The sequence below is a fragment of the Camponotus vicinus genome, unplaced genomic scaffold, assembly GCF_025532165.1.
Source record: "Camponotus vicinus isolate PSW18456_S1 unplaced genomic scaffold, iyCamVici1.0 SCAF_1, whole genome shotgun sequence".
Taxonomy (NCBI): Eukaryota; Metazoa; Arthropoda; class Insecta; order Hymenoptera; family Formicidae; genus Camponotus; species Camponotus vicinus.
Window position 1 is genome coordinate 1455013 of NW_028141945.1, and position 18659 is coordinate 1473671.

Below are 18659 nucleotides of genomic sequence, written 5' to 3' on the forward strand. Positions count from 1 at the left end.
AACATATAATAAATATTGTGCTAAAATTGTAACATTTTACAAAAATAATAAAGATTATATGCACATAGACACATACTTTCTAGATTCTCTTTGGTTCTTCCTAAGGAATGCCGTGCGCGCGAAAAGAGATTCGCTACAATACAAATATATACATGGTTTATTGCTCATTTACTTTATGTATAGTTAATATTTCACTCACCGATAAGATTTTAATCCTTCGTATATTGCAGTTAGGAGAATAATGCCAATGACGGAACTAATCATTCCTGACACATTATTTGTGTGCCAGCCGTTAAACAGAATCGTCTCCGTGACGCCGCCATGGAATGTCATCTACAAGATGCACATTTATTGTAATTATGATAATCATAAATGAAACGGGCACATAAATGCGAAGTAAAAATCTCAATTCTTACACCCTGCATCTTGTCTTAGAATATTACTGAGGTAAGAGCTACACTTGTGAAATTGTCGCGTGACCTTATCAAATCATAGATATCATATCGTATACTTATCACGGAAGTTAAACTGTTTATCGGACAAAAAATTTTAATATATTTAAAGAATATTATTGTCATTTTTTTTATTTATTAATTATCTATATTAAATTTATGATTAAACTTGTGGGGTTTAAACATTTATTACTAAATTCTCTTTGAGACAATTTCTAATTAATTATTATTAAACATAAATAATGATACATATATAAAAATAATAATAATTTTAATTGCATATGGTCAAATACCAGGCTAAAACAATATTATAATATTCAATATACAATTTTATAAAGAAAAATATTAAAAAAAGATCGTTTACTCACCCCTAATAATAGCACGTTGTGCAATTTGTACTATCTCTTTTTTATTTTTCGTTATGCACAAGAAAAAAATTATATTTTCTCTTTCGCAAAGAATTATAAAAATTCGATATATTCAATCCAAATATTTTATTTTTATATTAACTTCTTTTTTATAAAAATCCTAAAGATTTCACCAGATGTGCATTGTATAGTTTCTGATTAAGAAAAAAGAAATTTAAAATTATAACAAAACATTAAAGATATATTAAAGATATATTCTTGGTTTTTACTTTTTTTGTTGTCCATTTTTCAATATAATGTAGTCTTTATACAGGGTGATTCTGAACAAACGTTTGTCTTTAAAATATCAAATTCTTGAATGAATTCTAAGACGATTTTTCCTCTTGCAAAATTTTGCCCGGAGCTTAGTTTTTAAACTATAAAGGAAAATAGTTAACTACTTACGGAACGAGTACAAGAGGTAGGCAGGGACGGCGCGATATAGGCGATTACGTGGGGCGCTCGCCGCGATCAGCTGATTGCTATACGCGATGACTGTAACAATCAGTGTGTGTGTGTGAGAATGTGTACGCACACACACACACACACACACACACACACACACACACACACACACACACACACACACACACACACACACACTGATTGTTACAGTCATCGCGTATAGCAATCAGCTGATCACGGCGAGCGCCGCACGTAATCGCCTATATCGCGCCGTCCCTGCCTACCTCTTGTACTCGTTCCGTAAGTAGTTAACTATTTTCCTTTATAGTTTAAAAACTAAGCTCCGGGCAAAATTTTGCAAGAGGAAAAATCGTCTTAGAATTCATTCAAGAATTTGATATTTTAAAGACAAACGTTTGTTCAGAATCACCCTGTATATATACAAAAATTAATGTAAAAAAATTATCTCTTTCTAATGATGTTTATTGTAGAAGGTTCTCACGACGATGAATAGTAGTCGAAAGTTGCACAAAATGCATATTGTAATATCTTATGTAATATGTGCCTAAAGAATTTCCTAAACATGCAATTCCATTTTGTATTAATAATAAATTCGATCGTGAAAAGCAATTTGATTATAAATTCGCATTTCATACATCACTGATGCTTTTATGAACATTTTCCCGACTAAAATTCAAGTTTTAAATTGCAACGTCATCATGATACATGTTGGCACTGCTCGTGGTTACATACGCCGGACGAAATCGACGAATGGATTCGGTTCGTGCCGCGACTACACATGATATCGCCGGCGAGCTAAATCCCTCCTGGCTCCCGGTCGTGAAGGGCCAAAGAGTTCTGGATGTTAAGTAAATCGATTTCTCCCCTTTCTCTCTCTCTATCTCTCCAGTTTTCTCCCCCAAGTGCATACGCCACTACCACCGCCACCCCTTACCGCCCGGCGATCAGCCAAGATGCCTACCCTGCGTGAACGAGACGGGCGCAACCTGTGGCTGATCCTGACCGGCGCGCCTCTCTACGTCCGGAAATTCAGCCACGCTCGATCCTCGAAGCGCTTCCACTTCTCAGTGCCATTCCTACCGTGCGGCCGTTTACGTCGTTAACTTCTTGCCGAGGAAAACCCCGGCCTGCCGACGTGCGCGACGTGCGGATCATCGTCGACGACGACGGCGATGCGCGTCGGATGCGGGTGCATCATCGTTGTAGCGAGGGACAGATCGCGCGCGGAGCGTCGCGACGCAGCCTCTGGGGATGATTGCGAGGGCTGCCGGCATTCTGGGAGTTGTCATGGTGAAACTTCAATGTTGACAATACAGCGATCGCAAGCTTAATGAGTTGATTACTTATGGCAACAGAGTGTCAAAAATGTGTCGATACTGTCGAGGAACGAGGCAACGGCTAGACCGCGAGTGAGAAAAAACTGCGTTCGTTGATGAAGAATGTGTAACGATGTTTTGTGATTAGCCGCGATGAATAACGACCTTGGCGAGAGATTTCTCCTCAAAGCGGATGTCGGATTGCTCTAATTGATGTAGGACGTAAGAGAAAGGTAAGTGCTCCTTTTTTCTTTTCTTTACGTCAATTTAATGATACAAATGAAACTAATAATTATAGTTATCACAATTACATGTGTCAATTGTATTATATACAAAATTAGAACAAAATTTGTATTGCGATATGTTACGCAAAAGCAATAAACGTATAAAAAATAACCAGTTAATAACTAAAATATTATTATGGACTTTGAACTACTTGTATTTAACACTTTCAGATTTATTATTGTAGCATTCTTATTCAGACGTATCTTTTGCTAAAGAGTCAATATTCTATTGCGAGATACGCTGTTCAAAGAGATTGCATCTTCTTAAACATCTATATATCACCTTAAATGTATAACGTCTGCCTGCATTTGTATACTCTAGTCTCTAGTTAAATTAATAATTTTTGTTTATTTTTGCTCGCTTATTGTTATATCGTTATTTCCCGGATGTTTGTTAAAAATTTTATAATAAAAGAATAACAATATACCTTTAAATAAAGTATTTATGTATGCGTGTACTGCATAAATGCAATTTTGAAAAACAATAAGTTTATGCAAGTGAAAAATACAAACTATAATATAATTGACATATTCTATAGATATTTAAATAGAAATTTATGTATAATATATATATTTTATATAATAATATTTAGTTAATTTTAATATATTATTATACAAAAGTAAAAAAATATTGAAAGAGGCATGTTATTTCTTCAAATATTAATTAATTTTCTAATTCTTAAAAAATGCGTAAATAATGCATGAACAAATGTAGCATAAACTTTTTTGATCATTCGATGTTGTAGTAATAATTTTGATCCTATGTTATATAATTTGTTTCATAATTCTATTTATTTTTTTTAATTAAAAGAATTATAAATATATTTATAAAAAAGATTCGGAAAATCGGTAACGGTTATTAACATTTACATTTTATCTTAAAATATTTATATTTTTCTGTATTATTTTGAATAAGGCATAATATTTTATACAATGCATTACTAAACAAAATAATTTTCTAACACAAGAGTTTACGTAACAAGTCGGATGAATACTATTATGGTTGCGTACGCATGGTCTGTAATAATTAACATAAGTCGAATAATTGCCTTTAAATTCTTGACACAGTACTATACATTCATTTATGATAATAATTAATTATAATTTTAGTACTCGTTTTGGTAATCTCATTCTTTATTTGTGTAACTGTTCAAAAATGACAAAAATAAGTGTCATTTACATCTTATAAAATAAGTATCATTTATATATCATATTTGTAGAAATTCTATATTGAGGAAATTGTTGAAATGCGCGTGATTCTAAAAAATATAATTTTACAAATTTATAATAAACAGTTTCTCAAATAATTGCAGAACTTTAATCCAAATATTAAAGTTTTAATGATTCAATATATAACATATGAAACCACAAATTATGAAAATTGTACGTCGATATTTACATAAAGAAGAACATAGTTAATAAATAAGAGAAATAATACAAATAATACTTTACTATAATTTAAAAAACTATAGTAAAGCGCATATAAATGTAATATTCATCAAAATTATAAAGACAAACTCTAAAATGTTTTATTATAAATATTCTTTTTACTTTTTCTATGTTCTTCACTTCTTCTTGTTAAGAATAGATATTTATTCTGAAAGTATTGATCCAACAATGAAGCTTGACAAGAATAACTCTTTTGCCTCTGTTGCAATATCTTTTTCGAAACAACTTTATTAAACTTACGAGTGTAGAAATTATAATCAAGTGTACTCAATTATGTTGCAGATTTAAATTGGTTGGACTGTGTCGGACTTTCCACAAAGAGAAATATATTAGCGTCGTGTTCAAAACTAGTCAACGACATCAGATATGGAATAAAAGACTGATTAATTACTGTCTATAATTTGTAAAAAAATACATCTACATATTGCGAGCTTCTTAACGTATAATTATATTACGTAACGTATAATTATATTACATTGTGTACGAAGATACATATATTTCCGAAAAAACAAGACTTCCGAATAGCAACCTCATAATAGATCTTTCTATTTTCAATCAACATAAGATCACGTATGAAGAAAGTATTTGGAGACTATTAATTTTTATTAGTTAGTGCACTACCTCAGTGACGGCAAGTATATTTTATTGCACTTGCCAGACCACATCACATTCGTCGACCATTTTTATATATGAAACCTTCCACATAGTGACGGAGTTAATTATTTATGTCGCAAACGCAACATATCGCAATATTGGGACCAATGCGCATGCTATTGATATAAAACGTTTGTGTATACAGACTTAAATGTGCCGACATAAAGCCTTAACTGAGAGCTACGATTAGCGAAAATAGCTCGATATAATTTTCGACATGAGCATTACATCCAGCATAAGAAAAGAGCGATCGATATTGTCATAAAGAAGAAATATCTAAAGATGCCAGAAAAGGTCTACGATTTCTACGTTTATTTTCTTAAGTGTACAATGTAAAGATAATTATAAGGCGCCAATCATTAGTGCACTCTCAAGATATGTCACTTGACGAACAGAGCATATCGAGAAACAGAAGAAGAAGATTCTTCCACGCGTAGTTCTGACTTTGCCGAATGAAAAGTCGGCTGAAAATAGAAACGAGGATAGACAAGTAGAAATAAAATGCCGAAAGGAAGTTCAGGAAAGGATAGCAGCGAGAATATCCAACTGGAGCCCCTATCTAGGGCCTCTAGGCAAAACGAATCTGCCGACACCACAGAAGACGCAAAAGCACCGCTAAGGCATACAAGAAAAACATGTGATTTAGGTATGTATAACATGCGTTATTTTGTTAAGTCTCGTTAAGTTTTCGCATGTATTAATATAAATATTTTAAAGTATGTATATGTTCAATATGCTATATATTTTACATAAATATATTACGTATAAAAAAAATGTTTATGCGTGATATCTATCAAAACTGACGAAAAGTTTATTTTTAATGAGACAACAAATAAAAAGCATAGAATATATTTCATCGATAAGTTGCATAATTTTCGAGAAAAATTATTAATTTAAAAATTGTATGTCCATGTGTATATATGTTTTATATGTGATTATACAGAGTATATATCGGCTCGCATGATTTGCCGTACTTATTTATGTAAATCGTGTTCTCGGCTCACGTGACTTCAGTGACTATATTATTCAAATTTGATCAATTCTGAATATATATGAATATTGCTTAGAAAGATGTTTGAGATAGTTCTCTTTTGATGCTCTCGCGTGTCCACTTAAACTTGCATGTATTCAAATTCGCAAATTGATGCTCTTCGTGATTTCCTCTCGCTATGCAAAATTTTCAAAATTAACTTCTGAAAATCTAAAGATAGATATTATCAAAGCGGAAAAAAGGCGTTGGATTTGCGTGTGTGTGTGTGTGTGTGTGTGTGTGTGTGTGTTTGTTGTAATTTAATATATCTTAATTTTTTTCTTTTACTTATTGCCCGCTTGTTTAATTAATTATTGGAAATTGTACTACGCAGTAGTAATATTTTAAAGTGACTGGGAAAAATATCGACGTTTATATAAAATGTCGATTTTTTCGGAACACGTAACTTCGACGAACATGTTCCAACCAGAAAGTTCATGAATGTTTCAACGTGTTTCGTCTCGGAACCGTCGCGGAACCCGCTTGACCAAATACAAAATATATTTCGAAGCAGGCTCTACTACGTTGAATAATTTATTATTTAAATAATTTACTTTGTAAAACATCTATTTTTTTACAATTGAAAAATTTCATCGGAAGGAAACAGCGAGGATGAAAGCTCAAGGGGTCATAAGTTCAAAAGTTCAGCTGTTTATAGACACTCTATTCCCGTCATTATTCATCAATCTTTAAATTTTAGTCTGCATATTATTAGCTTTTAAACTTTGGTAGATATTTTCGTAAATGTGTGGTTTTAGAAATGTCATTCATACATAACGTTTAATTTATGAATTTGTTAATTTAAAAGATTAATTCTCTTATATTTTAATCACGTTGATAAATTCTTTACCGTTCTGCTATGTTATAAAAGTTTAAGAGCTTATATTTTATTGTTCTTCTTTATTGGCTGTTCTTGATATAAATCTAAGAATTCTACAATAAAGTTCAGAATTTATAAGACTTTTAAAGGAGATAGAAGAATCAGTATATAGGGGAAGAATTTACTTTTTTATACTTTTGATTTTAAAGTGCTCATGCTAGTAATCTATTATGTAATAGAATTAATTAAATTAATTCAGTCGATATTTTGCGTCTTTTTTACTACATTAAATCAATTCTAATTTGGTAAAAGACATATTATTTAATTTATATGTATATTGTTTAAAAAATTGATATTTTTCTGGAAATAAGTTATCCCTTTTTGAAAATCAAATTTTTAATTTCTATCAAAATTAAGTTGCCGTAGAACTCATCAAAAACATTTCTTTTCTCCAAATAAAAGTACAAATGTTATTTCAGTAGACTGAACATAATGTGATTATGAGAGGGGTTGCATAGAGAAGAGAAAATCGATACGATACCCCTCTAACAAATTCTGATCCATTCATTCTGGCCTTCAAGTTTGATCTCAAAAGGGTCAGATTTCGCATATAATGTAGTTATATATATTGTATTCGTTTTCTTCTTATATATTTAAAGCTTTTTATACATTTACATTATCATAATTTAAAACAACAGATAAAAAAATTAAGTCATATACATAATATTTTAATTATCGCACAATATTTCGACATATGTATTAAAATATAAATTAAGAAAAGTTATTTTATGAACATAATTGCTACTCTCTGAAAAATTACATTCTTTTAAAATTGAAATATTAATAATTCTTGAAAAAAACTTTTACCATAATTTGTGAATACATATATAATTCAAAATTTGTAGAATTTTTATATGCCATAATGTCATAAGTATAATATTTCTTTTGATCTGGGACACGATAAAGAAAGAAATGCTTATGTGCGCCGTCACGAACTTTAAAACTGAGTTGGCCTAATAATTTTTTCCAAGATTTTAAAAAAGAAATGAAAAGAAAAGATAGGAGCAATATTTTTGCTTCTTGAATATGAAATTTCTGTACTGCGATATTTTAAATATCCAACGTAGTTTTATACTTTTTCTAATTTTACCAAATAGCAATCGAATATTTATATTGCTTTTTTAATCGACATCAAACTCATCAAATCAGTATAATGAAATAGTTCTTGTCTTCAAAGAAACTCTAAGAAGATTATTAGATCAGTATATAATGCAAATTTATAATATCGAATAAAAGTAACATCCACGAATACACGCGTCGACCACGATTAACTACTTCCACGGCTGATATCAATATCATTCAGTGGACCACAAAGGGGTTGCAGAGAGTAAATCATGGATGGCGCCACTGTGATGCCAAACCACCCCCGTCTGACGAGGACCAGCAAAACCACCCCCGCTATCAATGCAATCCGCCACCAGGGGGTTTGGAAAGTCGCCATTTCTGCCTAACTCTGCAGTAGCTATATCCCACGCTTTAATGCCAATGAAATGTCAAGGAATGTCGCGCGTTATAGACTCGCCGATGGTGTCGGGGTACTTGGTTCGGGTTTCGTAAGCTCGCGGACCGGCAGTTTCTCGCGGTAGGATTGATCGCAGTTACATTGCCGGCGATAGTGTTACATGGAGTCCTGATTCCGGTCGTGTTTGATACGTCAGAAACGCCTGCGTTACGCACGAATCAGCGCATCCACGCCAATTAAGTCCCGTGAATTTACGGCGGCTTACGCGCCGCTACCTGTGTTTTGCCCCTTGGTATTGGATCTCGCGCGTTCCTGTCCCGCGCGCGTTATCGATGGCCCATCGATAGAGGATTGAGATTACCAATTGCGATCCGATTAAAAGTTGCATTTAAAAAAAGGTGAACCCGGCCAAACTCGATTACGTTACTCCACTTTATTAACACGACGATCGGATTTTCCGATAGTAAACTTCCTAAGTTTTGAAGCGATCATAATTGATGCAGTTCGAACAACAGCACTACACGATCCGAGTTATTTATCGGTGAATCAAATTTTTAACGCCGTCCATCAAAATCAAAATTCTCGATCATCGAGCCTTTAAAGCAACGGTCCAGTGACGAGAGCTCAATTAAGGGAGAAGCTCAGAGACGACGATCAAGCGTCCACACGAATACTGGCTGAACAGAGAGAGCCGCTTATAAAAGTCGCCTATGCCTCAAAAGACGGTCAGGTAAAAGAACACGTTCATCGGAGACCGCCGCCGAATCGGTTCGCCATGAGCGAGCAGGATGTGGATGATGTTGCCTTTCTGACAGGTGAGATCTCCTTATCCAGATGGCTAGCTGGGAATTAGAATGCGATGCTTTTTAACGTGTCCGTCGAGGCACTCTTTGATGCTTTTAATGCGAATGTGTTACACTCAGATAATTTCTTTTTCATAAGAATAGCTCGACTAGGTGGCCGACTTACAACCTTCTGGACTGTGAATAGGCTATACGAGAAACACGTGCGTACGATCAATAAGAGGGAAGCTTCCTATGATCTCTCGAATTAAAGCGCGCCCGCCTCGTTCTCGCCCACGCTTGTATCACAACCTTGGGGGTTGACGGGTTTTGTTGTTGATACAATGTGTAAAATATTGATAATATTGTTTGATGATTGTATTGTATGTATGTCTGTATGTGTGCGTGACTATGTAATAAAACATTGCAAAAGTGCACACATATAAAAATTATATATATATATATATATATATATATATATATATATATTTGCCTTTAATTTATTGCAATACATAAAAAATTAATTTGAACAACAAAAAGTTTCTGAGAATATTTGCAAGGGGATAATATAATAAAATAAACTTCTTATACCTAAAATATGTAGATATAATATCGAATATATAATTTGTAATCGAATATATAATTCACTGTGTGTGTGTGTGTCTGTTTACACGTATATTTACTCAATTTTAAGTATTTTTAATAAATACTCAATTAGTTTATTTTAAATCATTTTAAATATAAATATAAAAATATAAAAAATATACGTTGAAAATATTATCTATCTAATTCTCATAGAAATCAAGTCAAGTGCATTAACGTTATTATACATAACCGTGTAGCAACCTGATTTCAGGTCAAGACTGTAGCTGCGAGAGAATCAAACTTATAAAGTCAAAGATATTAGATATTTTAAGATCTACGATGTAAATTATAATTCGATTATAATTTATAAAATAATATAAGCCGAGTTCTATGCAGATAAAAGTAATTATTTTTTAAATATACGGTACATAATACAAAACAATGAAAAATTAATAATATATTAAATTATTTATCTCTTGTATTTATTATCTTGATCTATGCAGAAATAAAATGTGCTAATAAATAAAAATTATTAAATTATATGTATATCAACAGCAACTTGTAAAATTTATCCTCTCAATTATTAGATAAAATCACTATAAACAACATAACGAATATATATATGATACAGTAATGCTAATAGAGCAGTGATCCTTTTCTTAGGAAAGTCTTTGTTTCAGGAGATAGCAACGCAGGATTGCACAGACGTAATTTTTACGAGCGCGCGAATGAAGTCGTTAGGTGTTCTGAAAGAAAGACTTACTGTGTACTTTGTATCTGCTGCTTAGTACTTCTCGTTACGTCACTCATCATCGCCTTAGCACCTTTACGAAATGGTATTTAAATGTCAAACCTTCGTTTTAACATTATATTCAGATGTTATTTATAAATTTAATTTGTAAAAAATCGTATTTGTTACATTCATTATACAAATTATTAATTTTTTTTAGGCTGCATTTGTCCCGAAGAAGAGTCCAATAAAACTATAGATGATGAAATAGATGCTGTGCCTCGAATGGAGAATGGAGAGGTATTATCGATTCGATGTATTATCGCATAAAAACATTAATAATAATAATATTAAAAACTCAAAAACTATATAGATTTTGTTCCATACATTTTAGTAAAATTGCTTTATTAATTAAATTATTCACATTTAAATTTGTTTAATTTATAAATATTGACTTTTTTATCATATTATCTATAAATTAATTGGTTAATAAAAATTTTTTTTTAAATTCATATATTTACAAGTATAGAAATTGAAAAGTTTAAAATATTAAATTCGAATATGTAAAAGGCAAACATACGATGTAATATGACGAAAAATCAATCAACAGATATATGTAGTTATGACATTATATATCTCTCTTTCTCTGCTTATTAGTGTCATTTATTTATTTCATAATAACTTATTCAAGATAACGCATGCAGATTATCGAATACAATGAGAAATCTTGCAGGTGTTTCCATGGGATAACATAAGGTTACCTTTATTCGCACATCCTACTAGGTACAATATTACAATGCATCCAAATCTCACCACCTTAGAATTTAGAGGTAATTGTAAATAGTTTTATATGTTTAAATGCAAAGTGAAATAAATTTTCCTTCTTATTTTATTTAATAAATTCATTTTTCATTTTTATTTGCAGGACGAGTCACAATCGAATTCTATGTCGATGAAGAGACCAAATTTATTGTCTTCCATTGTAAAAATTTGACAATAAAAGAACAAGTAAGTCATAATTGAAAGCTGATGTTATATACCAATACTTGCTCTTATTTTAATTTTTGAGAATCGACTTTTAGATAGTCAAAGATGGCCAGGAAGAAATGAAAATTGCGAAATTACTCGAATACCCAAAGCGTGAACAGCTGTATCTGGAATTGGAGGACAAGTTTCGAAAAAAAAATAATTATACGTTATTTCTGAGTTTTAATTCGACGCTGAATTCCACTGAATTTAAAGGGTTCTATGTAAGCAGCTATCTTACTCCTGAGAAAGAACAGAGGTAATTGCGAAATTAATTATTCTCTTTCTCGAATATTGCGTAAATACATTTTTCGAGATAAATATATTTAATTAAGCTAAATTCCTGAATATTTTTTTTCAATTTCTAGATATTTGGCCACAACTTATTTCGTACCGACATATGCGCGCATGGCCTTTCCATGTTTTGACGAGCCACAATTTAAGGCCAAATTTAAGATATCAATATACAGGGATAGATTCCATATTTCATTATGCAACATGCCAGTGATAAATACTGAGGAGGCCGGATTTTACTTGGGCACAAATCTCGTAAGTGTGCATTTTTGTTGTATAACGATGCAATTTAATGCACAAGCCACGTAATTAGCATTTTGAAAGTGTTATTAACTTTTTTTACTGCCAATCATAAACAATTCACGTCATATTGCAATTATGATATTGCCTGCGAGTGACTGCATTTGCATCAACCTGATCTAGAATAATACTGTTTCTCAGTTACGCGACGACTTTCAAGAATCCGTAGAGATGTCAACGTACTTGGTGGCCTTTGTGGTATGTGACTTCGAAAGAGCTTTCGAATTAACCAAGAGAAATACATCTGTGAGTGTATACGCCGCATCGCATATACTTCCACAAACGAAATATGCCATGATTACTGCCGCTCGTATTATGGATTACTTTGAATCTTTCTTTGGCATACCTTATCCTTTGCCAAAGCAAGGTATGTAAGACTCAAAGCATAAAATATATATAAAAAGTATAATAAAAAACATAAAGTTATTTAAAAATTATTTGTATTGCTTTTTTTAATATATCACGTTTAAGATGGGTGCTTTTCCTTTTTTTATCTTTGATTTATTATTATTATTATCATCGTCATTTTATTACTAGATCTGATAGCAATTCCTGACTTTGTGCCTATTGCTATGGAAAATTGGGGCCTAATCATGTTTCGAGAATCATTCTTGATGTATGATCCACAAGAAACATCTACAGAAATACAAGAACGTATGACCGTCCTTATGGCTCACGAATTAGCTCACCAATGGTTTGGCAATCTCGTCACGATGAAATGGTGGAATGATATCTGGTTGAACGAAGGAGCAGCGACCTTCTTCGAATATAAAGGCGTGAATTACATCTTGCCCGAATGGAGCATGATGGATTTACTCATTTTATACAAAACGCAACGAGCACTTGAACTCGATGCTCTGGCTAACAGTCATCCAATAAGCGTGCCCGTTGAAAATCCTATCGACATAGAAAGCATATTCGATGCAGTTAGCTATTATAAAGGCGCTTCAATACTTTACATGCTAGAAGGAGTTTTATGTGAGAGTGTTTTCAAACGTGGCTTAAACGATTATTTAAATTTACACGCATACGGAAATACAGAGACCAACGATCTGTGGGCGGTTTTCACAAAACATACGAAGAATGCATCTACTACTACTGAACTCGATATAAAAGTAAGGACATATGTAAGGAATATTACGTCGTATACATACGATTTCATTGCGCATATTATTTTTTAATAAAATTAAAAAAATATCGACAGACAATAATGAACACTTGGACTCAACAAATGGGCTTTCCGCTTGTAAATATCATCCGTGATGGCGATACTATCACGGCGACTCAGAAGAGATTCCTCACTTCACCACGAGACAACAGAACAAACATCTTGCAGCCCAAGTCACCCTTTGGCTATAAGTGGTATGTTCCGTTGAATTGCTATACAAACAAAGAGCCTCCGGATCACTTGGAAGCGTGGATGAATATGACCAACGGTAATATATACAGAACGATTATGTCAAAATTATGCATTATATATTTATTCGATGTTATATAATATTTCTTCATTATTATATATTTATTCAATATAAAATATATCATTTTGACAAAAAAATTAAAATAGATGTATATTTTAATTAGCGTCTTTCGAGATACCGAGCGACGTCGATTACATCAAGTGCAACATCAACCAAACAGGCTTTTATCGAGTTAATTATCCAAAGGAGATGTGGCTGTCAATAATTAAGACTTTATTGAAGAATCATACCAAATTCAGTCCGGCGGATAGGGCGAGTCTCATCGACGACGCGTTTGCGCTTTGCGATGCGGGTGAGCTGGATGCTTCAATCCCGCTAGAACTTTCACTTTATCTTATCAATGAAACAGATTACGCACCGTGGGAGACAGTGCTTCGATATCTAAGTTTTTGGAAGAAAAGATTAGGGGAGAGCGAAGCATACAAGAGATATATATCATTCTTTAAACAGCTGTTAGGTCCGATTACAAGATATATCGGCTGGAAAGATGAAGGATCTCATTTAAAAAAGTTGGTATAGCATTTAAACATATCTGTTTACATATATCCAATAGCTAATGCATTAAACAAAACAATTTCAAATTAATTTATTATATTAATGTAGATTATTAAGAATCACTGTAATGAAATCCGCTATCGAACTAGAGATGGAAGATGTTGTGAAATCTGCAAAGAGTCTTTTTAAAGACTGGATATCGAAAGGCAAACCCATCGCACCTAATATACGAAAAATCGTTTATATGGCAGGTAAAAAAATATTTACAGGATTTACAGCAAATATTTATAACGTGATTATGATTATGAAAACATAAAGCGCAATGTAAATGAATTTGTAGGTGTCAAATTTGGAAAGGAAGCTGATTGGCGATATTGCTGGCAAGTTTATCTTAAGACACAAATTCAAAGTGAAAAGCTAATGATGTTGCAAGCTTTAGGTGCTACTATGGATCCTTGGCTACTCAAACTTTATCTTCGCCTTTCACTGAATCGAAATCTGATTAAGGCACAAGATGTTAATACTATCATAACTTCTGTTGCTGGCAATCCACACGGACATTATCTCGCCTGGCGACATATTAAAGCCTATTGGCCACAAATAGAAGATTTATACGTAAATGAATCGCTGTCGATAAGCGATCTCATACGTAACGTTGTTCCCGACTACTTTATCACGGAATATGATTATCGCGAAGTAAGAGAATTTTTTAAAAAATTATTTTTCTAAAAAAGGGAAACAATCATACTTGCTTTTTTAAAATTGTCGCATTATCATTAAAAATATCTTGTAATTATTTCTCAGGTCTCGGACTTCTTCAAACAACATGACGTCCGCAGTAGTAAACGCGCCCTGCAACAGAGCTTAGAGATGGTAAAGTTTAACATCCACTGGGTGAAAATAAATGCGAAAAGTGTGAATGATTGGCTCTTTAAATACTTCGCCGAACCGAATGTGAGTTAACCTTTGCTCGTCGAAAATGGAACAAAAATGAATCGCAACGAGCATTCAGCCATTATGCCACTATGGCTAATTTTTCTACTCGTTCTTATTTATACGTGAGATACCCCTAAGATATACGTGATACAGCCTACGAAAAGTGAGACTCTTGATATTTAGGAGGTAAAAAGAATCTCAATCATCATCTTAGATATAAATTTGCAGATCAAAAGCCAACCGTTTCCGTCAGCTTCGTTATGGGATCGTCCTCGTCAGGCAAAGCATAAAACTTAAAGGGCGACAATTCTTAGACGAGAACAAATTGTTTTCCTTGAAAAGATATCCTCGTTACTGTACAAAACTCATTATCATAATTTGCCTGTTCCGAGGAAGGATCCTTTAACGAGCATAAATAAAGCCGAATTGTTTATATGTAATACATTATACACCGATTTATATATACGCACTTTCGAAAGTATTTATTTACCGTGCACGCAGCGCGTGCCGATCGGATCACTAACAATAAGTATAAAACGAGATAATGAAAGCGGAAACATCGTTGTTCCTAGGGTAGTCGTTGACCTAACGTTCGGCAAATAAGGGCTAACGACGTACGCCTATTGACATTATAAACATAAACTTTAGTCTCCCAAGTCTACTATATTTTATTATAACAAAGAGCAAACAAATGAAGTAATATCATCTTCACGTAATGTCTAAACTCCATTCCTATGAACCATCCAATAAATTATTACTTTAACAGGGAGAGTTGAGCTTGCGACAAGTTTGTCGAAGAAAACGCTAATTATACGGCTTTATTTACGGCCCATAGATAAGTAAAATTGCAGTAAAACTGCAAGTGTAAAACTTGCGGTATTGCAGGCGTGTTTACATAGAAATAATAGAATTATCATGAGTGTACGAGCGATCGTTTCACACGTCTAAGTAGCATATCAATGTACGGCAAAGAGGCGTGATACGCTAAATTGCTCGGGTCTGTGCCTGTGTCTCACAAGCACCGTCCAAAGAAAATCGAGACAAGACGACGTTAAAGGAAAATCCAGCCGCGAGTCATATGGATGTATATATACGAATTAAATGTGAAAAAGAGATTGATGTACTCCGTGAGTGTCGCGTATTCGTGTTTGTTAGAGAGTTGCTGAAGGCGCAGGATACGTCTCGTGTGGAGTTGATTGTTCTCCACGCGAAGTAGCATAAAAATAGAAAATTGGATATTTTATTATGAAAAAGTGAATAAATTTGTATAATCTAAACAACGCTTTATATATATGTATGGTGTGCATTAGTATAAGAGAGACGTGTGTGCTATGTTTGATGGACTACTTTGTAAAGAATCTAGCTGCTGACGCAAAACTTATCCGAGAACTCTTAAACATCACCGTTTTCAGCATTTCATACTAAAAAATACTTATTGGTTAACAATAATATATAATAATATATCTTAATTTGAATTAAATCGTGTATAAATTGTGCAATACAATTGGTGCCCGAAGCAATTAAGTTTCTATTATATTTCGATCCGCTTATCGTTTTTTAATCGTACAATTAACTGCTTGGACAATAAACGCCGGAAAATAGTGAGATATATTAACGAATATTTAGCTATAGTTATAATTGCTTTAATGATAAATTGATTTAACGTTTTATGATTAAGGCTTAGAAATCTAGGTGTCTATTGTATTGTATAAAAATGAACGCATATACGAATACACAAAGACGCGAGGAGACTGCAAAGTATTTAACAATTATACAGAGAGAGAGCAAAGCCGAAACGAATTCCTGCTCCGAACGGACAACGTCAAATTGCCCATAAATATTCTCATATATAATGTTCAATTTTATTTTTCTAATATTTCTTATTGCTGTTAAAAAAATTATTCTTGTAGTGTTGTAAACATTTAGGTAATGATGCACTTTGTTAATTAAATAAAACACATTTTATTATTCATCGTCACGTTTGAACACAACGTAGAACACGATGTATTTCGATATTTTCTTACAATGAGTCTTTACTGCCATTCGTGCTTGCCATTATTATATCCACTAAAATGGCATTTTCTCAATATTCAATACTTATAATTAATATTTTTCTTATTGGATCAATCTACTAAACGGCGCGTGTAATTCTACGTGTAATTCATTTACAAGATTTACAATTCCATGAGCTACGAGGGCACGTACCTATACCAATACATACGTACACAACTTCCTAGGATATGGAACAAAAATTTGTAAATAACGACATCATTAATCATTTTATCGTCCCATTAAGTAGATTTTGATACACTCCAAACGGCGAATTAATGAATCGACGCACAATTAGATATCTTACGTGTAAATAGCGTATTTTTTCACTAAGGAATATTCTCTCTTATTAAAAAGTTAACAAATGATAGTCGCTTCGAGATTTTTAGGGAAGCGTCTGTTCGCTGATTTATACGACTTGCAAATCGATTGGCCTATTTTACATTCTCATAGCATTCGAAAGTACTCATGTAATGTATATGTGATTTGTTCTTACGTATTTATTGATCAAAATTACAACCGTTATTAGATCTAAATTATTTGGATTTAATAACGATATTTAAATATTATACATAAATATATATTTCGCAGTTTCTTAATTTGCATTGTCTTCAATCATTCGATTACTTCAAACAAGATCACGTTTAATTTTTTCTTTTATTTCATTGTGGATCTATTTTTAATTTATACTTAAATATATGTACTTTTACTTTTGTCGCATTCCTGCTTGTGAGTGAGTGAACATTCTGATGTGAACTGCTATTATTTAAATAGAATTAATATCTCTTTTAACATTTTTATTTTTTACATCTCTTTGTTAACATGTATCTCTTTATTCTTTATATAGATTTTGAATCGGCTTTGATATAGTAACAACTTAAATTTTGACTTTTGCGCGATAATAACTCACTCACGTATTCACTACCAGCCTTTTATAAAAGTTTAATATTGAAGATTTTGAACTGAATTTGATGCAATATCAATTTTCTTAAATTTTGATTCCGAAGATAATGATTTGACTATAAGTATTGAGATTAAACAACACTTTACAAAAATTGACACTTGTATAGATAAGTGGCTGAAAAAGCATTAATAAATGCAGAAACATTCCGTAAAATGTATTTGTTATTAAATATATTGTTTAAACATTTAATGCATTCGCTATGATTCATTAGTCTTACGTGAGTGAGTGATTTATCAAAACGGATAATATCCATGAACACATAAATGATATTTTATTTCTCGATAAGAAAAAAAATCCATTATATCAGATCCACGTATATGAGATAAAACAAAGAAAAAAACGTTATATCGAAAGACTGTACATATACCAGAATAATCAAGAGTATATACTTACGTATTTTACGAAATCACGATTACATCTTAAGAGAACGAGGTCTTATTCTCATATTCATGAATGAATGAACATAACAGTATATTGTATATCGTTCTCAACTGTATTGTTGTCATAGATATTTTGTTGTATAAAAAATATGAGATATGTACAAGCATATAAATGAATATATTATATGTTTAACGTACGACACAGATATGTGTGCGATATATATTTTAGATCCCAATTCATAAAAAAAATTCAAAACATGATAGATTTTTAAGTACAGAC

The 18659-nt window shown here is 32.3% G+C and overlaps 2 protein-coding genes across 5 annotated transcripts in view; one reads left to right on the top strand and one right to left on the bottom strand.

The window, feature by feature from the left end:
• LOC145959307 (high affinity copper uptake protein 1) overlaps nt 1–500 on the bottom strand; it is an 877-nt gene extending 377 nt beyond the window's left edge. The window contains exons 1-3 of the mRNA XM_083078044.1: nt 417–500; nt 200–333; nt 77–133 (exon numbers count right to left, since the gene is read on the bottom strand). Of these exons, the coding sequence (XP_082934170.1) occupies nt 77–133; nt 200–333; nt 417–425 (200 nt within the window). The 5' untranslated portion in view covers nt 426–500. The remainder of the gene's footprint in view (nt 1–76; nt 134–199; nt 334–416) is intronic.
• A 1803-nt stretch (nt 501–2303) lies between these two features.
• LOC145968282 (endoplasmic reticulum aminopeptidase 1) lies at nt 2304–18560 on the top strand. 4 transcript variants are annotated; one of them, XM_083093661.1, is made up of 15 exons: nt 2304–2834; nt 4617–5634; nt 10408–10563; nt 10678–10757; nt 11191–11287; nt 11383–11465; nt 11540–11742; nt 11852–12032; nt 12219–12444; nt 12615–13192; nt 13282–13513; nt 13659–14064; nt 14159–14301; nt 14391–14746; nt 14855–18560. In XM_083093661.1, exons 2-15 carry the CDS (start codon nt 5490–5492, stop codon nt 15011–15013), a joined length of 3045 nt encoding a protein of 1014 aa, XP_082949787.1. In that variant the 5' UTR covers nt 2304–2834; nt 4617–5489; the 3' UTR covers nt 15014–18560. The 4 variants fall into 4 exon arrangements, with proteins under 4 accessions (XP_082949787.1, XP_082949793.1, XP_082949799.1 ...); XM_083093667.1 differs by having other exon boundaries at nt 10411–10563; XM_083093673.1 differs by lacking the exons at nt 2304–2834; nt 4617–5634 and adding an exon at nt 8204–9175.
• Nucleotides 18561–18659: the final 99 nt, after the last annotated feature.